This window comes from Nelumbo nucifera, chromosome 3 (assembly GCF_055504915.1).
Source record: "Nelumbo nucifera cultivar China Antique chromosome 3, China Antique-T2T, whole genome shotgun sequence".
NCBI lineage: Eukaryota > Viridiplantae > Streptophyta > Magnoliopsida > Proteales > Nelumbonaceae > Nelumbo > Nelumbo nucifera.
The window spans coordinates 107,048,613-107,073,429 of NC_142651.1; the positions used below are offsets into that span (position 1 = coordinate 107,048,613).

General features: G+C 38.0%; 2 protein-coding genes across 5 annotated transcripts; both read right to left on the minus strand.

Annotated features, from left to right (window-relative positions):
• Positions 1-404: 404 nt before the first annotated feature.
• LOC104598768 (UPF0481 protein At3g47200-like) lies at positions 405-3,145 on the minus strand. Of its 2 annotated transcripts, none has more exons than XM_010260974.3 (3): positions 2,961-3,145; positions 2,729-2,840; positions 405-2,443 (listed from the first exon to the last, which is right to left on the minus strand). In XM_010260974.3, the coding sequence occupies exon 3, from the start codon at positions 2,082-2,084 to the stop codon at positions 561-563; it is 1,524 nt and encodes a 507-aa protein (XP_010259276.1). In that variant the 5' UTR covers positions 2,085-2,443; positions 2,729-2,840; positions 2,961-3,145; the 3' UTR covers positions 405-560. The 2 variants fall into 2 exon arrangements, with proteins under 2 accessions (XP_010259276.1, XP_010259277.1); XM_010260975.3 differs by having other exon boundaries at positions 2,745-2,840; positions 2,961-3,099.
• Positions 3,146-5,411: 2,266 nt separating this feature from the next.
• On the minus strand, positions 5,412-23,375 carry LOC104598766 (Nucleic acid-binding proteins superfamily). 3 transcript variants are annotated; one of them, XR_002022744.2, is made up of 14 exons: positions 22,892-23,375; positions 22,625-22,811; positions 21,668-21,740; positions 20,355-20,502; positions 18,325-18,434; positions 17,784-17,924; positions 17,560-17,701; positions 17,316-17,459; positions 15,428-15,588; positions 15,244-15,318; positions 13,381-13,519; positions 8,148-8,417; positions 5,780-6,169; positions 5,412-5,698 (listed from the first exon to the last, which is right to left on the minus strand). XR_002022744.2 is itself a non-coding variant. In XM_088902021.1 (13 exons), exons 1-13 carry the CDS (start codon positions 23,144-23,146, stop codon positions 6,014-6,016), a joined length of 1,932 nt encoding a protein of 643 aa, XP_088758147.1. In that variant the 5' UTR covers positions 23,147-23,375; the 3' UTR covers positions 5,412-6,013. The 3 variants fall into 3 exon arrangements, 2 of the variants coding, with proteins under 2 accessions (XP_088758147.1, XP_010259273.1); XM_088902021.1 differs by having other exon boundaries at positions 5,412-6,169; positions 20,355-20,437; positions 21,672-21,740; XM_010260971.3 differs by having other exon boundaries at positions 5,412-6,169.
• Positions 23,376-24,817: the final 1,442 nt, after the last annotated feature.

Here is a 24,817-nt window from a genome sequence, read left to right on the forward strand (position 1 = left end):
TACAACAAGCTCGGGAAGGCTTTGCACGGGTGGCCAACAGAATGCTAAAGCATTAGACTTAATCGGAAACATAAGGGGCATCCAACTGAGTGAACCGGAAACACAGGCCTCCAAGTCAGTTGAACGTAGGGGGCCTGAGAATCCTTCCAACAGCCGCTAAACTCAGCTTCGAGCTTCCTTCAACAGTCAGAGGTTTTTCGAACAGAGCAAAGCTTCAACGGCCAAATTATTTTTCGAAGAGAACTCTTTTCTGGGGTCCAGGGGTATAACGGGTAAAATAATAAAATTTTTATGCTGACGTGCGGGTAGGGGCTTGTTGGCTGGGGAAGGCGGGGGTTTCGGTTTTTGTACCATGCCATTTGAGATTTCATTTCTGAGGGGAGCTGCTGATCGAAGAAAGGATGTTTAGAGGAGCATAGTAAGCAAGTATCCCATAAACTATATAACATACATACCTCAGAATTTTGATTTGAACTGCAGACCTACGACGATTCAAAATTTAAAACAACTCCACCTATATAACATACATACCGACCCTTGAATCAAAAAAGTTTCAGTCCTCAAAATAGAGGAGCATAGTAAGCAAGTATCCCATAAACTGTCTGTGTTAGCGTCAGCCCAATAAGAAAGATAGCCGCAAGAAGGGAGATGATGGCCCAAGGACTGTTAAAGTAGTCATGCTTCAGGCTGGCTCTCCACGCATGCCATTTATGCTCGAAATATCTGTTCAGATCAAAGGATACGCCGGAGAGATAACAGTCGTTGATGTCAAAGGCAACTTCCCTACAGAGTCTGTTCAAGAGATCGGCCACCTCCTCTTCGTTCCCAAGCCCATGGTCGATGATTCCTCGGTAACGGAGATACCCAACGTCCTGAGGAGAATTAACCAGCCCATCCATGAAATTCACGTAGGATGTCACATGGTTGCTGCAGTGGGGGTAGCATTGCTCGAAAGCCATCAGATTAAGAAATATCGACTTGGTCGAGTCGTGAATCACCAATGGCGGAATGTAAAGAATGCCTTTCTTGAATTTAATATCCATGAATTTCGTCGACTCGTTCTTCCTGAACTTCACTCCCGCGTCCCTCAGCATTGTGACGCAGTGGGTCATTAGTTGGGGCTTGTGCTTATTACGCTGTCTGATGCTGGACGGAATTCGCTGGAAGCTATGCTTGGAAGAGGAGGGAAGCAGGCATTGACGGACAACGTGGAGAAGATGGAGCCCTGGGTCGTTGCCGTTCTTGAGCTCATGCTGTTGATTCCGGCATCCCGGGATGACCGAGTCGAAAAATTCCAGGGCGAGTTGGCTCACTGATTCGGTGGTTTCATTTGGGTCACAGGTGAGAGCGAACAAGCGGTCGAGCACGAAGAGGGGAAGCTGGTTCTCCAGCATCAACAGGTCGCGTTGGATGCACGGCACGACTCCTCGCGAAGTGAATACAGGGTCTCCCCAGGAGTACCCACAGTGTATGATTCCTTTCACAGAAGCATTCAGCAGTTCCAGGATGAAGCAGGCGTCGAGCAGCATCATCTCCACGAATTCTCGACTGTCCATGTTGTCGATGGGTTTCGAGTAGCACTGCCGAGCCTTCTCTTCTAGCCCCACCATGGCCTCCAGGTAGAGCTCCACTGGATGTGATGTGCGCTCGAGGACGTGACGGAGGAGCCTCCATTTTTGCTTCTCCATCTCCTGGAGACGTGCTTTGCCATGGTGATAAGGACCTATGGAGACGATTTGTGGAACGTAGGCCTTCTGGTCCATCTCTCGGAGGTTTCTGGGCACTCTGAAGATGCTGCGGTGGAGCGACGACTGCCCTCCTTCGCTTGCAGATGCAGGGACTTGATCAAGCCTCTCTTTGATTGTGATTATCCAATCCTGTGCTGTGTTTTGGGAATTGGGGTTTGCCTCTTTCTGTTTGTCTTCCAATCCTCTCTCATTCTCGTCTTCTTGAACGGAACGGGAAGAGCCTGCTTGCTCACGTCGGCTCTGAGCGGCTACCTTTCTCCTCCGAGGTGATGCAACCAGGACAAAGCCTCCGACGCTTAACTTTCTCGTCCGGACTTTCAGCTCAGGGATTGTCATCTCGAATCAGGCATCGATGGAGAAGAAATGGGAATGAACGAAGAGGAGAGAGATCATTCCATGAAGTCAAGAAGAGCAGCTCGATATGTCTGTAATTTATCATCCTTGACGCATTCTATCCCTCCATTGATTAAGGGGATGCAAAAAAGTGAAAAACCAAATCAAGATCTGGAGCTCTCTCTCGGTAGGCAAGATCAGATCCGTTCAGAATCGAAGGGATTTTCCTTTGAATCCACCCCATAAGCTGCCACGTCAAAAGTGGATTATGGGTTACCGACTGCACCACAATCCCCAGAAACGATTCCCCACGGACTGTTCTTCCTCTTCCCAAAACATACTCCCTCTGATGCTCTGAAAATCTAATAATATTCAACACAGAAAGGAAAAAAAGAACAAATTAATTTATGAAACCACAGCGGAAAATTACAAATAAATGTCAGTCGTCAGTCCTCCTTCTGTGGGTGTGTGGGAGGTGGTTTGGAAATGTTCATGTCAACTACATGACCAGAAATTGAAAAATAAAAAATAATTGTAAGGATCAAAAGAGAACAGAAAACGGCGAACTTCGCTCTGGTTTTAGAATTTAGAGCGCCAAGACAAAAGAAAGCATCCGGCGTCAATGCTGAACAATTCAAGAAACAAACCCGAAGTCAGACTGACTCGAAAAATAAGAAACATCCAAACGATCGATCATCCCATTTCGCCTCTCATCACCAATCTTCTCCTTTCTTTTACACCCTTCAGAGTTAGAATCACCTGTATGTAAAGATCAAAAGTTATACAATCGTCCTTACAACTTGTGTGAACTTAATTAAAGGATCTAATAAGTAGAAATTAGGAGAAAAACGAAAGTGGAAAGCGGGTGTCAGATCGAACCATATCAATCCGAGGCTCCGAGAAGAATTTGTGAACTCATGAGTTGTTGCAGAGAATTCAATCCAGAAGGAGTCATGTTCCTCACAGATTATCGATGATGAGAATGAGGTTTTGATCAATGGGAAAGAACAAGCAAGGGCCAGTGGTTAAAGATGTAACAGCTTATAATTGTTTGGTGAAAAAGTGATACTTTCAGACGGGGTATAGGTATTTTTATAAGATTATGGCTTATGTGGCGGGCTAAGAGGGGCCAAAAATGCAATATGTGCTTTTTCAATAAGCACTTGTAAGAAAGTCGTAATTTTGGCCTTTTGAGCTTTTTCAAAACGGACTTATTCTCTTGAAAAATCACTTGTTTATAAAAATAATCACGTATCTAAAATCTATGCTGCGGAAAAGATATGATATGGAAAGAAGCTTTGATCAATCAAAACCCACGCATGAATTTTGATAAATAACACCTAATTCGCTACTACATAGGATATCATATATTTTCCATATCATGGTAGAACCCATATTATTAAAAGTGTGAATAAGAGTATGAAACTTTTGTTTGACTAAAATACCCCAATTTTTTAATATGATTCCTCTAATTGTAAGGACAAAAATGTAATTTGAACAACCATTTTTCTCCTCATTCAAATCCCTCACATTAAGTTTTATATTTAAGGTTTTAACTCTCATTATTAACATTCATTGAATACTACATATTCTTAATAAGAATACCCCTATTTTTGAATTTGGTCCCTCTAATTGTGATGGCATAGAATGTAACTTTAATTATTACATTTCTCCTCGTTCAATTCCATCTCATTAAGTCCCATATATAAGGTATTAACTCCCATTCTTTCATTGAAACTATATTAATTTACTATATTAAAGAAAAATAAGTATGACAAAGAATAATTATTTTTATTGATGATAGAAATAAAATACAAATTTAAAACCAACCAAAAAATGGAGTTGTTTTCCTCTTTGGTGGCGAGTCAACAATTCAACGTTTTGGATCAAATGTATCAACCCTTGATGTCATAATTAAATAATAATAAAAATAAAAATAAATGAAAACACAGAAGTATAAAAGATACAAATTTTTTTGTAAAAAATATTTGGGCACATCTCTAATATCATATATTCATCATGTTAAAGAAAAATAACTATGACAAATAAGAATAATTTTTATAGACAAAATATATAAAAAATGTAGAAAATTTTAAAATCATATTTATTTATTATCATAATCAACATCGTCAAAAATTGCCACATGGAAAGCATGTGCCCACTTACAAGTTTTACCAAAAGCCACAAATGTTTTTTTTTTTTTTATTCGTGTAGATCCAACTTCCAATAAATGCTTAAAAATAAAGCACTCCAAACATAAATGGACTCACACCGTTCAAACTTGTTTTACTCGACAGCTCACATGTTCAAGCTCAACTGGGCTCAAATTGGACAATGAACCAAGCATACTCAGAAATAAATTTATATTATATTTAAAAGTAAATTTGGTTTGGATTTAAGATTCATAAGTTCAAGTTTCAAACAAGTTGTTTTGTATTCATTTTGTTCACTTGAACTCTAAATTTCCCAAAAAAGAATTCATTTTGTTCATGATATGCAATATCAAAATTATTTTTAATTAATCATTTAATCTAATTAATAATATATAATATTTTGATTATTTTGAGATTAATTTATTAATGCTATTCAATATCCGATTTCAATTCAAATATGTTTCAAAACTGGCATAAATCCAATGGGTAACATTTGATTGAAATCATATAAATGAATCAAATTTGGGTCTACTAGTTTAATTTTCTTTTTCAATTGGTCTGTATGTATATGGTTTTCATGTAATAAAAAATTTAAATCAATCATTTTGGACCCCTAAAGAGCAGTTGCTCTGATCACTCCTCATTTACAATCTCCAATTAGTTATTTGGCCTAGGAGGTGTTAGGAAGGTTTACACTAATCTCTATTATTATAAAGTGAATACTTCCCTTGGTTTTGATCATATAATATTAACTTATATCTTTAACCTTTACTTTCATACAAGTATAAGATACATAGTGTAAGCTCAAAAATCCATCTTCATTCAGTAGCCTCCCTTGTGATTGGCATTTAATGATTGAATGCCCAGCTCGGCCACACAAGATTAAAAGGGAGTACTGTCACAAAATCAGAGTTCACAGTGTAGGATTCTCTTGAGAATTGAAATCCCTTTATATTGCTTTTCAAGTGTTAGGAGAAATGGCTTGATTAAATTATTACTTTTATTCAAATTGCCGTTTTGTTGTTTGATAAATTGAGGCTATGTTTGGTTTGATAGAAAAGAAAAATCAGAAAAAGAGAAAATTTGATGGAAAGTTGCGTTTCTCTCTTACTTTTTATCAAACCAAACACAGCCTAAGGTTACGAGTAAAATATTGTAATGATTTATGATACAGACATACAGTCGCATAATTTAAGTTCATTAGCTCAACTACTTGACAAGTTTAACATTTCAGTTGGAGTTTGGGGCGCACCGCCAGCAGAAAGGAGAAAAGCTGCTTACAAAAGAAAAGATCACACAATATCCTAATTTTGGAGTCTCAGGGATAAGTACAAGCACAACAGGACATTGGAAAAATGATCATGGAGCTTTATCAGGAATCGTGGAGTGTACCTCTTATAAATTCCCTGTTCTTTTTTTCCCGTAGGCCGAATCAGCTTCACTTGATAAAAGATGTAAACTTCCCTGCCAAAATAATCTACATCAATTTGACGGTATGAGCACCAACATGCTCGGCAACCAACTAGGTCTCAGTTGATTATGTACCTATCTCCTTCCAAGTGTAGCTGCTGATTAGTGCAGAGCTTTTGCATTTGGCTGCATTGCAAGTTTCTCTCTTCCACCAAATCTCTCAGACACGCAAGAACTTCAAGGAATCCATCTTGCAACTTGGCTAAATTACCAAGACTTATTTTTCAACTCCTTGATCAACATCAAACTGAAGTTTGAGCCAACTTTGAGAAGACTGACATTTTGAGAATATGCTTGTAGTACAATATTTCATTCACACTTGGATGCCCAAGTAATCTCCCATGCAACTGAATCATTTTCTTGGTCCAGACCGCCAGCAAGTCCATAACCTTGCCTCTTGCAGTTGACAATTGCAACTCTGAACCTTTCATTCTCAAGCGAGGAAGGATACATAGCTTGTTCTTCCTGAATTGAATGAACAATTAAAAATACGGAAAAAGAAAAGGGTAGAATTGCATAGGTATTTACTATGCATTGTCTTAAGCTTTCCATTTAAGCATGCAAACAATGTATAACACTTGACATACTTTCTTCACAAATTATAGCCATGAAAATGGCATAGAAAACCAAGACGTTCTGATACAGTTCCTGTTCTATTGATTTGCTTGCATTTTAGCTCTATTCCATTCTGACTATCGATACTTAAGCCTGCAATGCCAGGTTTTCTGCCAAATGGAATGCTAAAATCGCAACTCCCAGGTGCCCATCTAATACTCGATTCTCTGAATTACCCGCATCTACTATTGCCCTTTCCCGCAACAGTCCCACAATCCATTTTCTTATTTGCTACTGATATAGGTCATTAATTTTCTGATAGTTTCTCCTAAAAGAGGTGGAGAATGAACCTTTCCATCATGAGGCACAGGATTGTTTGAAGCAAATGTTGCCGGAGAGAATAATGCAAATAATGAAGCAAGGAAAGAATACATGGAGAAACATCAGTTTTCCAATTTGTACAACAGTTTCAGAATTTCTGAGTGATGAGAATATCAGTATTGTTTGAGTTATTAATTTATTTTCTAGTTTTAGGTGTCTTGAGAATATCATTTTAATCTTTCTAGAAATTTTCTTTTATTTCGAAATTTCTATTTATGGTAACTTTCATACTTGCTATTTATAGTAATCCTTGTAATGATTATTTATATTAAATTCATGATTTACTATTTTTAGTAATTTTTGGTGTCTTTGCATTACGCTAATTTTAATAGGAGCAGGAAAGTGTTCGCAAAGCCATAAAGAGTCCTTGTTTAAGTATGCTCATAGATTACCTATGGATTTGTCTTCGCTCTAAATCAATTAGAAGATGATTTTGGATCAGTTTCCTAGTCCAAATTAGAGTTTTGTAAAGGGACATCCAGGTTCATAAATTGGCTCTATAAATAGTCATTGTAATTGCAACTTAAAAAGAGTTGAATTGATGAAACAAAATTTAGTTTAGTGAATTCTGGTTGTTGCTGGGATTTTTTTTCTCCCCCCCCCCCTCTCTCACTTATTTCTTCTTCTAAGTGATCCATCTCTTTGCTGTTTTCCGTAACAGCAAGAGTTCTCTTTCTTTCTAATTTCTTATCAATTTATCATTTGATGAACAGCAAGCTGTCTACTTGTTTCCTCACCCCCCCATTCTTTAATCTTAATCACCCCAAAACACCTCCTTCACCCCACAAAGCCCATCACCAGATCTGAAATTTGTAGGACCCATACCCCGTTCTACATCAGAGATGGGGTTACATGGAGAAGCACACCATATTCAGAAGCTATGTCAGATGTTATGCAATTGTCTAGAAATGTGATACTGGATCTGTTTTGGGGTGGAAGTGAGTTATCCAATTTGAGGAATTTACATCTGCCCTGGGCCCTTTGGTTGGGATCACTCAATTTTGCAAATGCTCAACCCGAGCCTGCCCAAGTTGCACCCCTAGATCTGTTTAAGCATTGTTGGCCTCATATACTGGATCTGTTTAGGGGTGCAAGTTGGCCATCCAATTTGAGGAATTTACAAAGCATCTGCCCTGGGTCTTTGGCTGGGCTCACTCAAATGCAAATTCTCAACCCAAGCCTGCCCAAGTTGCACCCCTGGATCTGTTTAGAAAACATTGTTGGCCTCAGATACAATGAATTTGGACTTGTATGGTTTCTACAAATGACAGCTGTGGTAAAAGGACCCAAGAGATCCACACATATGGCTACCTCCCACTTTGTTTCACATAGTAAAAAACCAAATGGATGGAGAAAATTCATCATGATCTCATAAATGAACAGTTCTAGCTTGCCTTGCTTGTGTGATTATGTAAAATGTCTTCTTGACATGGACCACGAACCTTACTGCATATCGAATGAAAAAAAAGGCCAGAAACATGTTGACAGGATAATATAGATTTATTACCTCAGGCAACTCATAGAACTCATCAGGAGAAATCTGCAGCAACTCTGCAGCAGTTTGACCCATACACCATGCAAAAATCTTTGCACTCTCATCAGCAATGGTTATTTTCAAATGGAAGGTGCGAACAACTTCAGAATCACAAATGAAGTTACAGAAATAACATTCCATAAATGCATCAGCACTCTCATTCACAAAATGGCCACAGGGGGCATGCAAAAATCTTGTACTGACATGACAATGTTCAATTTGGTTAAGCTGAACACAACATATCTGTAAAATTTATAGAAAAGAATTAGCATTTGTAAGGCTAAGGATATGAAAAGATGCTTTAAAGATGCAAGGAGTGGTTAAGCGTACAAAGCCTTCAAAATACATTAAATAAGCAATAAGTATGGCATAATATTTTATACAAAGAATGCAAAGATGTCTTTTGAAGCATGGAAAATAAGGAACATCTATCTTCCAATAGAACTTTGACTTGTTGGACATCAGAACTGATTGTCAAGAAACTTTTTAAGAAAGACCAGAAATAAATACATGAAGTCTTGCTAGAATGGCCGTTAGTCCTTGAGAGTTGAGCCTGTTTTGCACTGCCATTCCCAAGACTGAGGAGGAAGGTTGTCTCATGTGGGCAACCAGTACAAATCACTTTGCAGACCCCTCTTAACATGAATCCTGAAACAATGTTTCAGACTTATTATTTGACACGGTTGAATGGAAAAACAAGGATCATATGGCCAACTCAAATTATGTTGGTTGCAAACCTTGGGTCCAGAATACTGTCAGAACTCAGAAAGTTGTCCAATGTCAATTGCCTCTTTTTTGTCAAGACAAGTATACAACTGCCCTTCCATGAGTTCCATCTCCCCCATAAACAGTATTGGAAGATGAGTAATGCATGCCAGTCTAAGCAACAAGGCCCTAGGCCCATTATAGTAACACAAGTAAATAAACTAGCTCTTTTATTCATTGTAATACACTGATGGAAACAAATACTTCCGCTCTTTTTACTGCAGACGATATCATTAGAAATTGGAGGAATGTGGAAAATTCCACTGTTACTATAAATGGTGGAAGGGAACTCCCATACGGAAGTGAGATGGCTAAATGAAAAAAAGTGATGGTTCTAAGTGATGGTTCTTGGTCATATAGACATTTTATGAAAGAAATTAGAAACTTGGCAGAACTGATTGCAAGTTACCAGTTGGTCCCTAGATCTACCAAAAATTTACCAGATGGTTTAGAAAAACAAGGACCAATTGTAGCTCAACTTTATTGGGGTTTTATGAGGATGTAAAAACAGAGTGAATGGCTAGCAGGGGGCTAGGCCAATTACAGGGGTGCTTAGGAACTCCAATGTTTGAGGGTGGACCTTGGCACAACAATTGGGTTGCTCCACTGCAACCTGGGTGACCAGGGTTCAAATCTTGGAAATAGCCTCTCTATGTGTACAGGGGTAACACTGTGTACATCTGTCCCTCCCCAGACCCCATATTGGTGGCAATTTTGTACACTGGGCTGCCCTTTTTTAGGCACTCCAATGTTTATTTCTTTTATACCAATGAATAAAAATTTCAGTTATTGATAAACAAGGTAAATAATTTGGCCAACCACAAGATTATGACAGGGTTGTTGGAACTGTTTGTGGAAAATTCTGAAACTTAAAGGTTTCAGTGATGGAAAGGGTGCATCGGTTCAACTTGGTTTTCTATTCTATTTAATGGCTCTGCCTTGGGTTTCTCCAAGCCCTCTAGAGGATTAAGGCAGGGTTTCCTATCTGTCCCCTCTCCTATTCACCTTGATAGCAGACATTTTGGATGCCTTTTTTGGTGAAAGCAGAACCTCTGAACCTGATTAGAGGTTTCTCATTGGGAAGAGAAAGTATTCATGTCACTCGTCTTCAATATGCAGATGATACTATTATTTTCCTGGAGGGAAATAAACAGATTGTCAATCTGAAAAAGATCTTGAATTGTTTTGAAGCAGTAAGAGGTAAGAGGCCTGAAAATTAACTTATCTAAGAGCAGTTTGATAGGGATTCATCTTTCTCAGCAACACCTTTTGGAGTTGAAATAAGTTCTTAGTTGTTGGCTGGATTCCTTACCAATTAATTATCTGGGTCTGCCTTTGGGTGGTAATCCTAAATCAGCCAGTTTTTGGAACCCTAAAATTGAGAAATGTAAGAAAAAATTGTACTTGTGGAAGAGGATTTTGCTTTCAAAAGGTGGTAGACTTGCTCTTATCAAAGCTTCCCTTTCCAATCTCCCAATTTATTACCTCTCTATCTTCAAAGACCCTTTAAGGTGACTAATCATATAGAAAAGCTATAACGGGACTTTGGGAAGGGGGAGGTGGCAAAGGACAATACCTAGTTAATATGAACATTGCCTATAAATCAAATGTTGAAGGGGGTTGGGTTTGAGCCATTTGTTAGAAAGGAATTTAGCTCTTCTTGGAAAATGGTTCTGGAAATTCCCTATCGAACAAAGATAGTTTTTGGTCCTCTATCATTTGAAGCAAATATGAAAGGAACTCAAATGGGTGGGGCAGCAACCTGAATCTTAACAGATTCTCCTCCTCACACCCATGGAAAGGTATCATCCAATCTTACCCTTTATTTTCCCCTTTCCCCCTTGGTTGAAATATTCTTCTGGTTCTGGAAATAGAATTAAATTTTGGAAAAATTTGTAGTGAGGAGCTCAACCCCTCTCTATTGTCTATCCCAGTCTTCTTCCCTATTTCCCCTGATAAAGAGGCCTCCATTTCTTCAGTTCCGAACCTAGGAAATCACGGTTTGCCTTTCAATTTCCATTTTGGTAGAGCCCTCAAGATTTGGAATCCTCTGAGGCTTCGGGCTTCCTCTTTCCTTTCTCCCTTGGTAATGTTTTCCTCTCTTCTTCCCTTCCTGATAGAAGAGTCTGGTCTCCCTCTCCTCAAGACACCACTTCTAAATCCATTTTCTTGCCCTTATCGCTGGCTCCACGATCTCCCCTATCTCTGTCAAGAGGTTCTGGCCTTCTACAGTTCCCTCAAAGGTATCTTTCTTCATTTGGGAGGCTATGTATGAAAAGGTCAACAGCTTCAACATTATTCAAAGAAAAAGTGGCAACCTCTACATTCAGAGGTAATCTATTTGGGAGCTCTATTTTGCATTCTGGTCTGTGGTGCTTATGGAAAGAGTGAAATAAAAGAATTTTTCAAAATAAATGCTTATTGTGGGAAGCCTTAAAAAACCATGTCTTGCATACTGTCTTTTCTTGGCTTGTTTCATGTGATCAGTTCAGAGGCATATATCTTTTGATCAGTTGAACAAAAATCTTGGTGAAGTTCTTCTCACTTCTGGGACAGATCAGCACCCACCTCTCAACCCAGAGCTCAGCCCCCTCTCCCCTTCTTTTTGAAATTCGATGGAAGTTACAGAAGCCGAGCTGGCAATGGTGGGCCTGCTGGGATTGGAGGCCATGTCTCAGAAGCTAATAGTGGCATTCTTTTGGTTTATAGTGGACCTAATGGTGGGGCTGATATCATGGAGGCTGAAGTCAGGGATCTCCTTGTGGGTTTAAGAGCTGCAAAAGCTATATGTGCTAGGCCTTTATAGGTTGAACGTGATTTCAAAAATGTCAATCGATGGGCTTTAGGGATGAAGGGTGGTCCTTGGTGATTTGACCACTTTTTGAATGAGATCCAGGAAATTGCTACAGATCTGTCTTGTTCTTTTAGATGGGTTTCAAGAGCTTTTAATACTATGGCTGATTGCCTAGTTAAATCTGGGATGGATAGGGATTCTTTGTATAGTGCAAATATAATGCTGATGTAAAGCCTGCCTTTTTTGCCCCTTTCTTCCTGTTGTATATCCCCCGGTCTTGATGAAAGTTACCTTTTCTCACAGAAAAAAAAAACCACTACATTACATGAGCAAGTCTCCACATTTCATAGTTTTTCATGAGGTGAGAGATAAGATAAAGATCATTAAAAAGTATACAATAGGAAAAATGGTGAACCAAACTTATCAGCAAGAGGACATAAATGGGCACAAATCTAAAGCTCTCAGAAATACCAAACATAACCAAAATATTGCCAGCGGGCCTAGAAACTGTGCAGGGATGAGTCGCACTCCCAAGTGACCACCCTAGTGCACCATACTGTTTCTCTAGAAAGGCCCCAAACCCACCCACAGATTGGGTAAAGCATGATATGCATCAAAGGGATGAATTGTTTCTCATGGTCCAGGTTCACAACTTTGGACACTGGTAAGACACTTGGTAGATTTGCCACATCCCCTCACCCCCGATGGAGGTTTGAGGCCTCCATAAGATCCATACATACATCCAGGAGAGATGAGATGTGCATTCCCATCATGATCCAGAAAAGGAAAAAAAAAACTATATCTGCTACCTCAGGATAAGTACTCAATGGAAAAAAGGAAAAGAGAAGAAAATTGCAGGATAATTGTCCTTCTAAGGGAAAACATACCAGTTTGTGGCAAGAGTAGCAAGCCAGATTGGCCTACTCCATATCAAGCAGGAGAAGAACTGAGCCAAGATGCTCAATGGGCACGCTAAGATAAGAATTTTAGGATCAACTACATCCAGCAAACAGGGAAAGGAGTTGAAGGGTGCACAACCCTTCCAAGTAAGAAGTAGGAACCAAGTTATTAATCGACCCAAGGAAAAGGTCCATTAGAGTTTGTATGGAACCCAAGAATTGTTGAAAAGATCAATGAGGTCCTCGGCATGTATGATGCAAAATGTAGATGATAACAAATTTCCCATCTACCAAGTACAAAAAATGAACCAGAGATAGACCTTTCCACATAATAAGATAGTCAATAACTGGCAATCTTGCTAAGTACTGGTTTCTATGCAAAAGAAGGGAGAGAGGACAATGGACTTAGCAAGGTAATCCTTGACAAACTTGGTGAGAAAGAAAAAAGATTGAAGCAACAATTTGTAAGGAAACTGTTCTTTAGAGTACAATTAAATACACTTGCAATCTGTACTGACAAAGATACACATTTTAATTGTGTTCTTTATAATTTGAAATCAGCATTAACAAAAGTAAGACATCATTTTAATCCTTATAGTTTGAATGCCTTCATAATGGAGTGGAGAGTTAGAAACATATTATATGACATCAAGAGACATCAAGAATTACTTCATAAGAACTGCAAATATACGACAATTTTAAACATTTCCTCATGGATCAAAGTCAGATATTCATAATTAAAACATACATGTGTGATAGTAGTCTCACTGGAGAGATCAGAAAGATATGACAATTTGTGGAGACAAGATGAGTTCAACAATGCTGGCAAGCAACTTAGGTTTACAATAGAAGCTCCAACATCTTTCTCGAACCATGAAGCTTCAAGCCTATCAAGTAATATGATTCAAACATGAGATATTCTAATAGAGTCCTAGAAAATTGATTACGAGAAATTAAATTCAACTGATAATCAGAGGAAATGGAAACCTGGAATTGATACCATCAGTTGTTTAAAATACTGCCATATGCCATACCATGTCATGAGGATTAAAAAATGTCCAAGACAAAATTACTGTAAGTGTAAAGAGAAACTGGGCTCTTTCAAATTCAAACCTATTTGAAGAGATTGAAGCGATATGTGTCTTTACGATGGAAGATGCTCATTTAGAAAAACTCTGATACCTTTTACATTTTAATCAGTATTTTGTTCTACTTATTTATTTATACACTTTCTAGATTTCCCAATTTCATATTTTATTCCTTTTAGTTCCTCCAGTATGACTTTTGACTTGTTTTCATTTTGAAAGATAATATGAACTCTTTATTCATGAGCCTCCACTTGTAAGGTTTGCGGTTGTTGGCAAATATTTTGCAGATGGTAAAATTCAAAGTTGACAAAGATGAGTCAGATCTGATCCAATTCGAATATGAATTCTATCTGATAAGAGTCAGATTTGGGCATCTGTTTAAGTTGAATGAAGGATCAGATTGTGAAGCCGAATCTGTAAATTATTGGATTGAATTCAGATATGTGCCTATGTGATCCATTACACACACACATTCATGTTTTACAATTTTTATGAACTTACAACTTTAGTATTTTAGAATGTCTAAAAATATAAATTCGTTTAGAAAATATAACCCTAACTCAGTAAAACAAGTTCAAGAGAAGACGAACAGGACATCATACCAGGTTAACTTCATCTCTCTCTCTCTCTCTCTGGAATCCTAAGCCCCTATTCCCTAACTGGCTAATTTTCTTCCATCAAGGTATGTATCAAAGAACCAATGTGTGTGTGCTAAATGACTTTGAATTTGATTTTGATTATATTTATGGTGAATATGTATTGGAAATGAACGGAAAATCATTTTCCTATATTGATAGAACCCAGAGATCATTGAAGCAACAGGGCCCAGACATTTCAGCTTCAACCCAGGCTCAGGATCCAACTCGATTGCTGATCCACAAAGATAATTCCTACAAGCCACCTCTTAAATACGTATATTCTAGAAGGACAGGTCAGCATAGTTAGTTACTGGGTTGTTATTCTCAATGAAAATGGATGTATGAGGCTATAAGTAGCCATTTGAACCGAAGGAGGAATAACAAGAGAAATTTCCTTCCTATTCTCCTCTCTTCTACTGCTTCCATTAGGAGGCAGAGCTCCCTCAAGGTAGCTCAATTCCCCTGTTTTGTTCTCAGTTCTTATCATCTGGCTTGTAGGGATTGGTCTGTGGGCCAGCACTATAGTTGGACCCTGGGCCTGGGTTGAAGCTGGAAGTGTCTGGGCCCTGTTGCCTCAATGATAGAACCATATATTCTTTGGTTTTCTCTAATAGATTGGAAACACTTTTACAATCTACAAGATTTGTGATTTAATTTTGACTAAACCTCTATAAAAGGCATCATTCTAATGTCATAGTTGTTTCTTCCACGTATAATTCCATTAAAAGTGTTATGCCTGGCCACTTGGGGGCTCTTAGCTTGTCATTATAAAGTCCCACAAGAATGCATATCAGTATCAATAATTTGATCAATGGTACTACCTAGCTGCCATTGTACAATTTCTCACAGTGACAAATATAGCAAAGAAGTAGGTAGTGTGCTCACAGCTTTTCTTTTGTCATGGAGCATGTCAAACCGGATATGTAGATTGTGTGACCAAGGCTTAATCTTCCCATTGACCTGGAAAAACAACAGATATTTTCTACTAATAAAGCAGCAATGTTGACAGCTCAGAAAGGAAACAAATGCACTAGAAATCAAACTTCCAAAAAATAAATATCATCATTACCAAGATCTGACAAAACACAACTTTGCCAAAACTGTTCCTGTTGTATCTTCAATTATCAATGAAAAAACATTTTCTGCAGTACTTCTTTCTCGGAAGATGTCTCTGACAACACCATAAAGGCTGATGCCAGTCATCTTGTCACAAAGATCAATCACAAATGGCTGCAAGAATTTGAACATGTAATGGAAGTGATCAAAATATAACCACACATATAAGATGTTTTCTGAATTTCATGCAGAAAAAATATGTGAAATAAAAGGCTATAACTCCGCTAGTTTCAGCCTATTTCAAAGATATGATAAAGGAAAATTGAGTAAAAGGATGAAAAGAAAGAATAAAAGTGTGAAAGCCTTCAATGTTCAGTTGATGAATCAAAAAAAAAAAATCCTTAGAATAAGATTTTCTCCTTTCTACAAAAGCATGCAAATCCAAAGCAAGAAAACATACAGAGCAATAATTTTGGCATTATTATAGGGGTTCTGGCTCTTGTTCTCCTTGAACTTTCAAATGCTGCAGGTGAAAGGTGACCTTTAAGTGGTCATAAGATGGATGAACAACATGGATGAGGATCCATGACAGATGATGAACCTTACTAGAGAAAGCTAAAGCTCTTGTGTCCAGGGTAAATATAACTTTTGCATGGTTATGGAGTTTGACTTATGATTTCCAAGATTCTTTAGCCAGATAATGGTAATGGTAAAATCTCAGGCTGGCAAATGTGAGAACACAGGTTCAATTCTGAATGGCTACTCTGTGAAAAAATAAAAAAATAAAAAAAAACAAAGGTTAGGTTTTTTTAGGTCCTTATCCAGTCCACCACTCCACCCCTCCCAAGATCCCATATAGCTGGAGTAATAAGGAGTTATGGCCTTTAGCCAGATAAAGCATGGAAATGAGTGAATCGTACTAGAGAACTTCTATTTCTTAAAAAAGGGGGCATTTGAGTATGTTAAGAGCAAACGATTGGGTTAGTCTTCAATGAAGTCTGGTGTTGGACATTCTAAGGGTTTTGTTGTACTTTCCTTGTCTCTTGAATATTTTCACTACCTCTTTTAGTGGCCATTGCTTAGTGTGATGCTAAAATTTCAGGCTGACAAGTGTGAGAATGCAGGTTCAAGTCTGAGAGTGATCATTTTGTGCAAAATAATACCAAAGATTAGGTCTGTATCCAGTATGCCCCTCCCTAGGCCTCATATATCTGGGACCAACATTGGGTAATGACCTTTATCTTTTCACCACTGTTTTTCATCAATAACTGATGATTTTATTAATACCATAGCAAATCCCTGCTATCGACTCTTTAACAGGGTGGAATACATGAAAAATAATAGATATAATACACAGATGGTTAAAGCTATTTTAGGGGCATTGCTTGGTGTAGTGGTAAAATCTTGGGCTGGCAAGCATGAGAATGCAGGTTCCAATCTCGAAAATGTGACCAAAGTGGAGAGATTCTACAAAAAGTGACTGCAAATGCTATCAACTTTAAGAAGTTAGGGTCCGTTTGGTTTGCAGGAATAGGGGTCTGGAATCAGAATCAGAATGGACCATTCCGATTCCAACTGCTTTGGTTGGGCAGAATCAGAATTCCATTCCCAATCCTGGTGGAATGGCATTCCCCCATTTGAGGAAATGACCATTCCCTCCTCCTTGGGAATGAGAATCCATTCCAGCTATTCTGATTCCGATTCTGATTACCATCTGAACCAAATAGGTGGGAAGAATAGATTGATCCAATTCTGATTTCAATTGTGAACCAAACGGACCCTTGCTCTTCAAATGGATTTTAGAAAAGAAAAAGTTCATCAAGTCACAACCAATTAAAACAAGGAAAAACAAAAGATGACAATCTAAAACATGTAAGAAGCCTCAGTGATGGAATACTCACTCGATAAGGATAATTTCTGAAGTCTATAGAGCCTTGAGAATCACAAGGCAACATCACTTGAGAAACTTTAGAATGCTGACTTTGACCAAATGCATTTATCAATCTTGATCCTTGACACCGATTTTGTGTCGATGCTAGACATACCTAAGCAACAATAATATTCTTTCTTTACATTTATCAAAAAAAAATCTTTCTTTACAGTAAACCATATTCCAGATAAAATATTTGCAGTTCATCAACCCACCTGTTCCTCACGCTGAATAAATGGCACCAAGTATAACTGTGTTGCACTACCATATTCAAGACAAAATTGCTCATTGGTTTCAATAGCACTGTCCACTGCACTTGCAATAAAAGGTCTATCCAGTGCTAGCATACTTCCAACACTGAAAGAAATTTCATATAGATAGATAGTCATAACTGAAGTGGAAATCAATACAAAAGTCGCAATACAGTACAAGGACTAACCTGAAAAGATTAGCAACAATAACCTGCTCACCCCACAAGAGAAACTTTAGTTTGACACCATCATTATCAACAAGCATTATTTTCTTCCTCTGTAATCTACCAAACTTTCCCTGAATCTCCAAAGATCCAATTGATTCAATCCTATACATAGATGGAAGAAAAAAAGGTATATCTATCATCATTCTATATCCTTGCATCATCTTAAACATTAAGAATCTGACAGTTAGCAATGAGGGCTAGTGCTTTTTCACTTTTCCGTCTCTATTTCTTTTTTGAACAGCACCTTTCAGTTTGTGGAAGATGAAATATTGAAATTAAACATAGCCTCCAAGGTAATCATGTCTTTGATTTTAAAAACTAGGGTCACAAAGAGCCAGTTTTATACATACCAATTATCATATAAGAAAATATACAATGCTACCATACAAATAATGGGTAAATACATTGGAAGTTGGAACCTACGCATTTTCTGTGTAAGTTTTGTAATTTAGCTTAGTTCTGAAGCCCAAAAGAAAACCTTATGCAACTTAATATGTCTTACCTTGCATAAAATGAATATGAAACTCCAATCCTGACTGCATCAAGTGAAATGGAAGAAAAAGAATCTGAACAAAATTGAGCTCCTAGCAGCATTGCATCTTCATCTTGATCCTGTTACGAAAGAAAGTGCAATTACAATAATAAAACATGCAAGTCAAAAGATCTTACACAATAAAAAAACCTAAGATGTGAAGTTCTACCCATTGTGTGTGTGTATATACATATTACAACTGAGTGTCTCTGAACCCCTTGCTTAGCTAGATCATCTGCCAAACTGTTGGCAGACCTTCTAACCCAATTAACTTGAATGAACATGTCCTTAGAAAGCCATTTGAACCATCTGAGATCATTCCTTAGATGCGAAGATACTCCTTCCCCCTTCTTTAGCCAATCCACAACTATTTTGGAATCACCTTCAATAATTAACTTTTCAAAACCAAAGTTGGTTTTCTCAACCCCAAAAACTGCAGCCAAGAACTCTGTTTTGGCAACATCACCTTGCTCGATTGGGCCTGAGAAAAAAGCATGTATTTTTCCTTCCTCATCCCTGATTACTCCTCCAAATCCAGAGGGGCCAAGATTGTCCACACAATTCCCATCAAAGTTCAGCTTCAGCCTCCCACTAGATGGAGGTGACCAGTCCACTGTTACCAGCTGTCTTCTAGAAGATGAGTCAGCAATAGCCCCCCCAAGATCTAAGAAAATCACCAACCTCAAAATCTAAGAAGAGATTCAAGGTCTTGACTCGGTGTGTCACTCTTAGAGTTGTGATTACTCCTCTCCTTGTCCCAGAAAGTTTTTGAGTTTCTTTCTTCCCAAACTGTCCAAACCATTGCTGACCTAGTACATCTCCACATCAACCTGCCCCTCCTTTTTGTACAACTGCAAACAGAAGGTCTAAACAATCCTTCCAAATTATCAGGAGTGAGCCAACTGCGACCAAAAAGCAAAGAAAACCAGTCCCATATAGAGCCAACAAAGGGACAAGAGACTAAGAGATGAAGCACAGTCTCACCATTAGCTATTTGAAGTAATGCAAATTATGCAATTGAGGAAAAAAAAGGAATTGAGGGTTTTACATGCTTGAAAATGTTTTATATGTTTGGTTTTATTTTTAAATTTTCATTTGTATACACTTTACATGTTATGTTTATGTATTTTAATTTTAGATAATAGTTTTTTTTTAATATTTATTTTAAATCTTAAGTTTATATCTTATTAATATTCTGCTTAATATTTTTTTAATTTTTTCTAAATTTTTTGGCTTTTTTTTTGTATTTTTGCACCTTGCTTTGAAAAGGCGCACACCTCACCTTGCGCCTTGTGCCTCGGGCACAAATTGCCCCTTGTGCTTTTAAAACACTGTTTGCTTTGACCTTTGAGGCCAAAAAGGAAGCCTATGTTTCTATCTAGTACCATACGTGTTACGTCATTCGAGCATGTGACTCATACGACCTAAAGACAGAACCGTTTTGGCCACCGGTTTTTGGGTCGACGGTTCGACTGTCCGGTTCGAACGGATGGCCCATTCTGACAACAAAAATTAAAAAAAAAAAACAACCAAAAACCATTGAACGGGTCAACGGTTCGAAATTAAAAATTTCAACAACAATTATTACTTGGACAAAACTCTGATACAAGGTTGTACAAAGGGCTGTCATTTACTGTGGGAGTGAAGCATGGCCAATCCAGCAGTCTGCATTGACTATCGGGTTCATCCAAGTAGCATAAATAGATAGGGTCACCTGAATCCAATGAGTTCCATAGTTGACCTGATACACATAAACCCAGCACAGTCTGCATTCTAAAACATTTTAGAGTACAGAACAGGATAACTCCATAAGTCATGAACCCATGCCCCATAGCTAGTTCATCACCCCATTAGCACAAATTGGAGTACCAAGGCACTAGTTCTGCCATTCAAGATGTCTTGTTTGGGAATTTCTTTGAACACCATGATAATGCAGAAAATGAATACAAAGAACATAATTATTGCTAAATTTATCATAATATAAAGACTTTGAGCATTACCTCATCTAAAAGTATTACAAGATATTCCGTTGGCAAAAGCCGTGGAAACCCAGAGCCTTCAGTGGCAGTTCTTAGACAGCATCCTGTAAGAAATATCTCCCTTCCTTTCTTCAGAATCCCATTATCAGGATTTACAATGTCATAGTATCTATATGCCCATTAACAATGTCATAAATCCCAAAAGAAAATATCATAAATCACAATAGTCCCTACTACACTGCAAACAATATGCAGAACAAACTTCCAAGAACTAGGGAATTCGTGAAGGTACGGAACCCTTCAAAATAAGAGGCCTGACATATGAAAATAGAAGTAGGATAGTATCCAATGCAGTCATAAAGGATAAGTATGAATTTATCATGATTGATAAGAAATGGTGTAAAGGACAGATGTCATGAAGCGGACTACAGATCAGGTTTTATAAGATTCTCTAACTGGCAGAAATCATGTCAAGAAGTAGAAGCTAATCTAACCATAGATTTTTTTAGTAATGCACATCAAAAGTACAGCATCTTACTGAGAGTTGTTACCTTGTTCTTCAATAACAAAATGCCAATGCAAAGTTTGCAAGGTTGCATTAAAACAAATAAAAACATAAATCATGAAATGTTAATCAGTAGAGAGTGTGAGAAAACAGGGGAAAACACCAAATGAGTTGATTAAAAGAAAATTGCATTTACTTGAGTTGAGAAGATAGTGTCTATAAAAGCATGCACAAGAGAATCCTGAGGATTGGTGATCCAAATGTGACAATTAGATTTTGTAGTTTCAGTGGGAAACCCCTCCAATAAATTGAACAAAGCCCAGGCTTCCAATTTCAAAGTCCCCTGAGCCTCTCAGTAAGACTAGATTGTAGGAAAAAACCAAGGTTATAACTAGAAGCAAAGTGGGAGATGGGCTTGTTTTTAAAAGAGGAAATGGACTAAAGAAGAAGAAAGCAGTCTTTAACAGCCTATTTCCCCACCATGATTCAAGCATGTTAACTCTTTTTTTCTTTCTCTTCTCCTTCTCTACCCTTTTTTCTTCTTTTTTTTTCCCAAATTCAAGGAATTGACAACGTACAAGATTCAAGTACATTAACTCTCCATTCCCCATGCTATGAAAAAACTCTTATATAGATCAAACAGAACTAGAATGACCCAAGAACTGTGACTACTTGACCCTGACTAGAATCTATTGAGTAGCCGTTAGAAACCTATCACTTCAACCATTGTGTATATTGCCAAGAATCAATGACTTTTTGATGAAGACACATGTGATCATTGTTAGATTTAAGTTGTTTAACCCTCAACATACATCTTAACATGGTTTACCTACGATGAAGATAGAGATCTATGGTGTTGGAACTCCAAACATCTCCCAAACTGAGCATGTAAATATTTGTACCTGAAAGAAGAGATAGATGTTATGACATACGGACAATAGTAGTTAACAGCAACTACAGCCAAATGAGAAAAATTAGTCCTGCTTAAAATTAAAGATGTCCAACGAAAAATGTTGAGAAGACTGATGTGGAATAGACAGACAAGGATAGAGAATTCATGAAGAATCAGTTTCCATGCTATTTCTTCTTTAAAACCCCATTTAAAACTTAGGACATTCAGAAAAAGGATCAAGAAGATGCTATGGAATACAGTCAAAATGAAGTATTCATGAAAATTTCATTATCATGCCAATTCTTCTACAAAGCAAGAACATCCATTATGGTGTAGATCATGGATAAAGCTTGTGGGTAAATGAGAATGTAAGGTTGTATTTAGTTTGATAGAAAATAGGAGAGAAACAGGAAGTTTATGCAAAGTTCTTAAAGAAATTTGTGAAAATTTTTAAGATCTTCCCCTCAACTTTCATTTCTCTCTTATTTTCTATCAACTCAAGCATAAGTGTTAATCACTGCCCTATGAGACATGTTCTGACAGAAGATTTACTAGAAGGGCGTGGTCATTTCTGGTCATTTCCCAATTTTATTATAGATTTAAAGTATCATTATACGGAACTTAACGGCTTAACTTTTTATTTTTTGATAAATAACGGCTTCACTGTTTTAAAGTTTGTTCTTATGGATTGAAATACTGCAACAGTTTAGTGCCTCCATATCACCGTCATTTAACCAATTCCTTTTTGATAGGCATCCAGTTCCTTATGCAAGTAAATAGGAGTTTATCAAGAAGGATGTTTAATGATAAAAACTATCTTTGTAGATATTGTCACAGCAGCAAAGGAACCTCCAAGTAAAAGACATCGGGCGAAAAGGTCAAATCTTAAGGCACCTGGAAGAAGAAAGACATCAACGATAACGACTTCCAAAATGCTGTTGGTAGATAAAAACTTCTTCTCGTATATCGAGTCAATGGTGACAGTGTTTGGAAGCCTCGTCCTTTTATGTTTCTTTTTCAAATGCATGACGCATTCAGGCCTTCTTTTTGAAGCCCCAGTCCTCAGCTGTTCATTCCAGGCCTGTCAGGGAAATAGTTCAAATTGGGTCAACCCTAACTCCGCGAATAGAAGAGAACGATGATGATCGAAGTGATGAATACCTGGAATAGATCGGAGAGGAGAATTGCTGGAGTGACGCCGCTAGAATAAGTAATACACGTCTTGAGAATCCGAGAAATGACCCAACTCCAACTAGGCCCATCGCTATCTTCTTCGTTTACACCGGAGTCTAGCCTTTCTTCCGGCAACAAAGCCATCCTCGCGTAATCGACGAATCCAAGAAATGTGTCGTCTTCTGCAACAATGCCTTCGCCGTCATCCTCGTCGACGATAATAGGATGAGCACGAGAACCCATATTCTGACAATGGAGGCTTGGATGGTAGCTCAAAATTTCAAACCCTAACTCTCGATGCTTCGTCGCTTACCGTGACGGGTTTCAAATTGAGCTTGGAGAAGCGGAATTTGGCGTGAAACAGTTCTGACTTTTGAGAGAGTCCGGAATCTGGATGAGGCGGGATTTGCTGCTGCAAACCTGCACTCGAGAGTTTGGATTTAGCTGAACACCCCACATTGTTGAGATTCTTGAGAAGGCTGCAGGAGCGGGACCCATTATAATACTCCACGTTATCTTTACACGGGGAGGACGATTTACATGTGCAACAGTGCAAGCCCTTGCAACGGTATGCATGGGCAACATCTCCCGTACTAAAGAAGTTTTTATTCATGAGAGATGTTATGTGAGGCGCCCAAATGTGAGGAGGCCAACATTTGGTGGTATTATCACATAATTTCATCTAATTCAAGTTGAAAGTAGGCCATATCAATACACAAAAGTTTTTTTCTTTTTTCTCAGCTAATTTATCAAAGGCTTTGATTTCATTGTTTTAGCCTGCATTCGGACACCGTTATGTGAGACGCATCATGTATGAGATGTATGGGATGAATGACAATCCATATTAAAACATTTTTTTTTTTAATTTTTTTTTAACATTGATAACTCTACCAGCAAGTGACTTTGATACAAATTTGAGGCCCAAAAAGGGATGAAGTGAATGGACTTGAATGTTCATGATTAAATCTTAGCATCAAAAGTCATATTTACTTTAAAGCAGTGATCAAAACCTGATCGAACCAGACGGTTGGACTAGAAAAACTGGGAACCGTTCACTTATTTCATCCCAAAATTGCTTTTGACCAAAAATTGTTGATTTGTTAACGAATCACTGGTCTACGTGGTCGATCGTCAACCTCGACAACTATTTTTGGCTGTTTTTTTTTTATTTTTTAATTTTTTTGTTAGAATAAGCCATCTGTTTGGACTAGATAGTTGGACCATTCAACCCGAGAACTGGACCCCAAAACAGTTCCCTATCTGGTCCAGTTTTAAAAACCTTGCTTTAAAGACTCCACCGGTCCACGTAATTCAAGTGGGCCATTAGGATAGTCACGGGTGGATTTTGTTTGCTTAAAAAGTTGAAACTCGGGTGACGTTGCTAATGCTGAACCTGCCTCTTATCTTTGAAAAGCTTGCTTTTCAGAGGTAATAGACGTTTGGGGTCATGTCTTAAAAATGGATTTGAATGTCACTTTCAGATCTTAAACTTTAAGACCCAGGCCTGGCACTAAACGCGATCAGATGCGTTTTAGACCTGGTTGAAAGTCTAAAATATCCTTGATATATTTAATAATAACAAATTACACCCTCATTTAAACTCGACTGAAGCCAATTCAATTTGTTGCCATCGAATGAGAAGGGAGACGACAATGGAGAACTCAAAGAAACCCAACAATGGAGATCTCATCGAAAAGAAAATCTCTCTCAAATCCCATTATTCCCTCTCTCTCTCTTTCTCTGAGAACTCCAAGAAACCCTTTTGGTAGCTTTGACGTCAACCTCTACGAAGCCATGATTCAAATCAAGTGAAATTGTGTTACTCTCAACAACGAAATGGTCTCTCTCCCCTGTGAAGCCATGGCCTCTCTTCCCTACGAAGCCATCAAGCATAACCTCGACCTCTACGAAGCC

Coding starts and splice junctions, on each gene's coding strand:
- LOC104598768 (XM_010260974.3), bottom strand. CDS start 2,084: ATGACAATCCCTGAGCTGAAAGTCCGGACGAGAAAGTTAAGCGTCGGA.
- LOC104598766 (XM_010260971.3), bottom strand. CDS start 23,146: ATGGGTTCTCGTGCTCATCCTATTATCGTCGACGAGGATGACGGCGAA. Junction 21,741..22,624: donor TGATGTCTTTCTTCTTCCAG/GTGCCTTAAGAT, acceptor CTCTTCTTTCAG/GTACAAATATTTACATGCTC. Junction 15,319..15,427: donor TTGTGTTTTGTCAGATCTTG/GTAATGATGATA, acceptor TTGTTTTTCCAG/GTCAATGGGAAGATTAAGCC.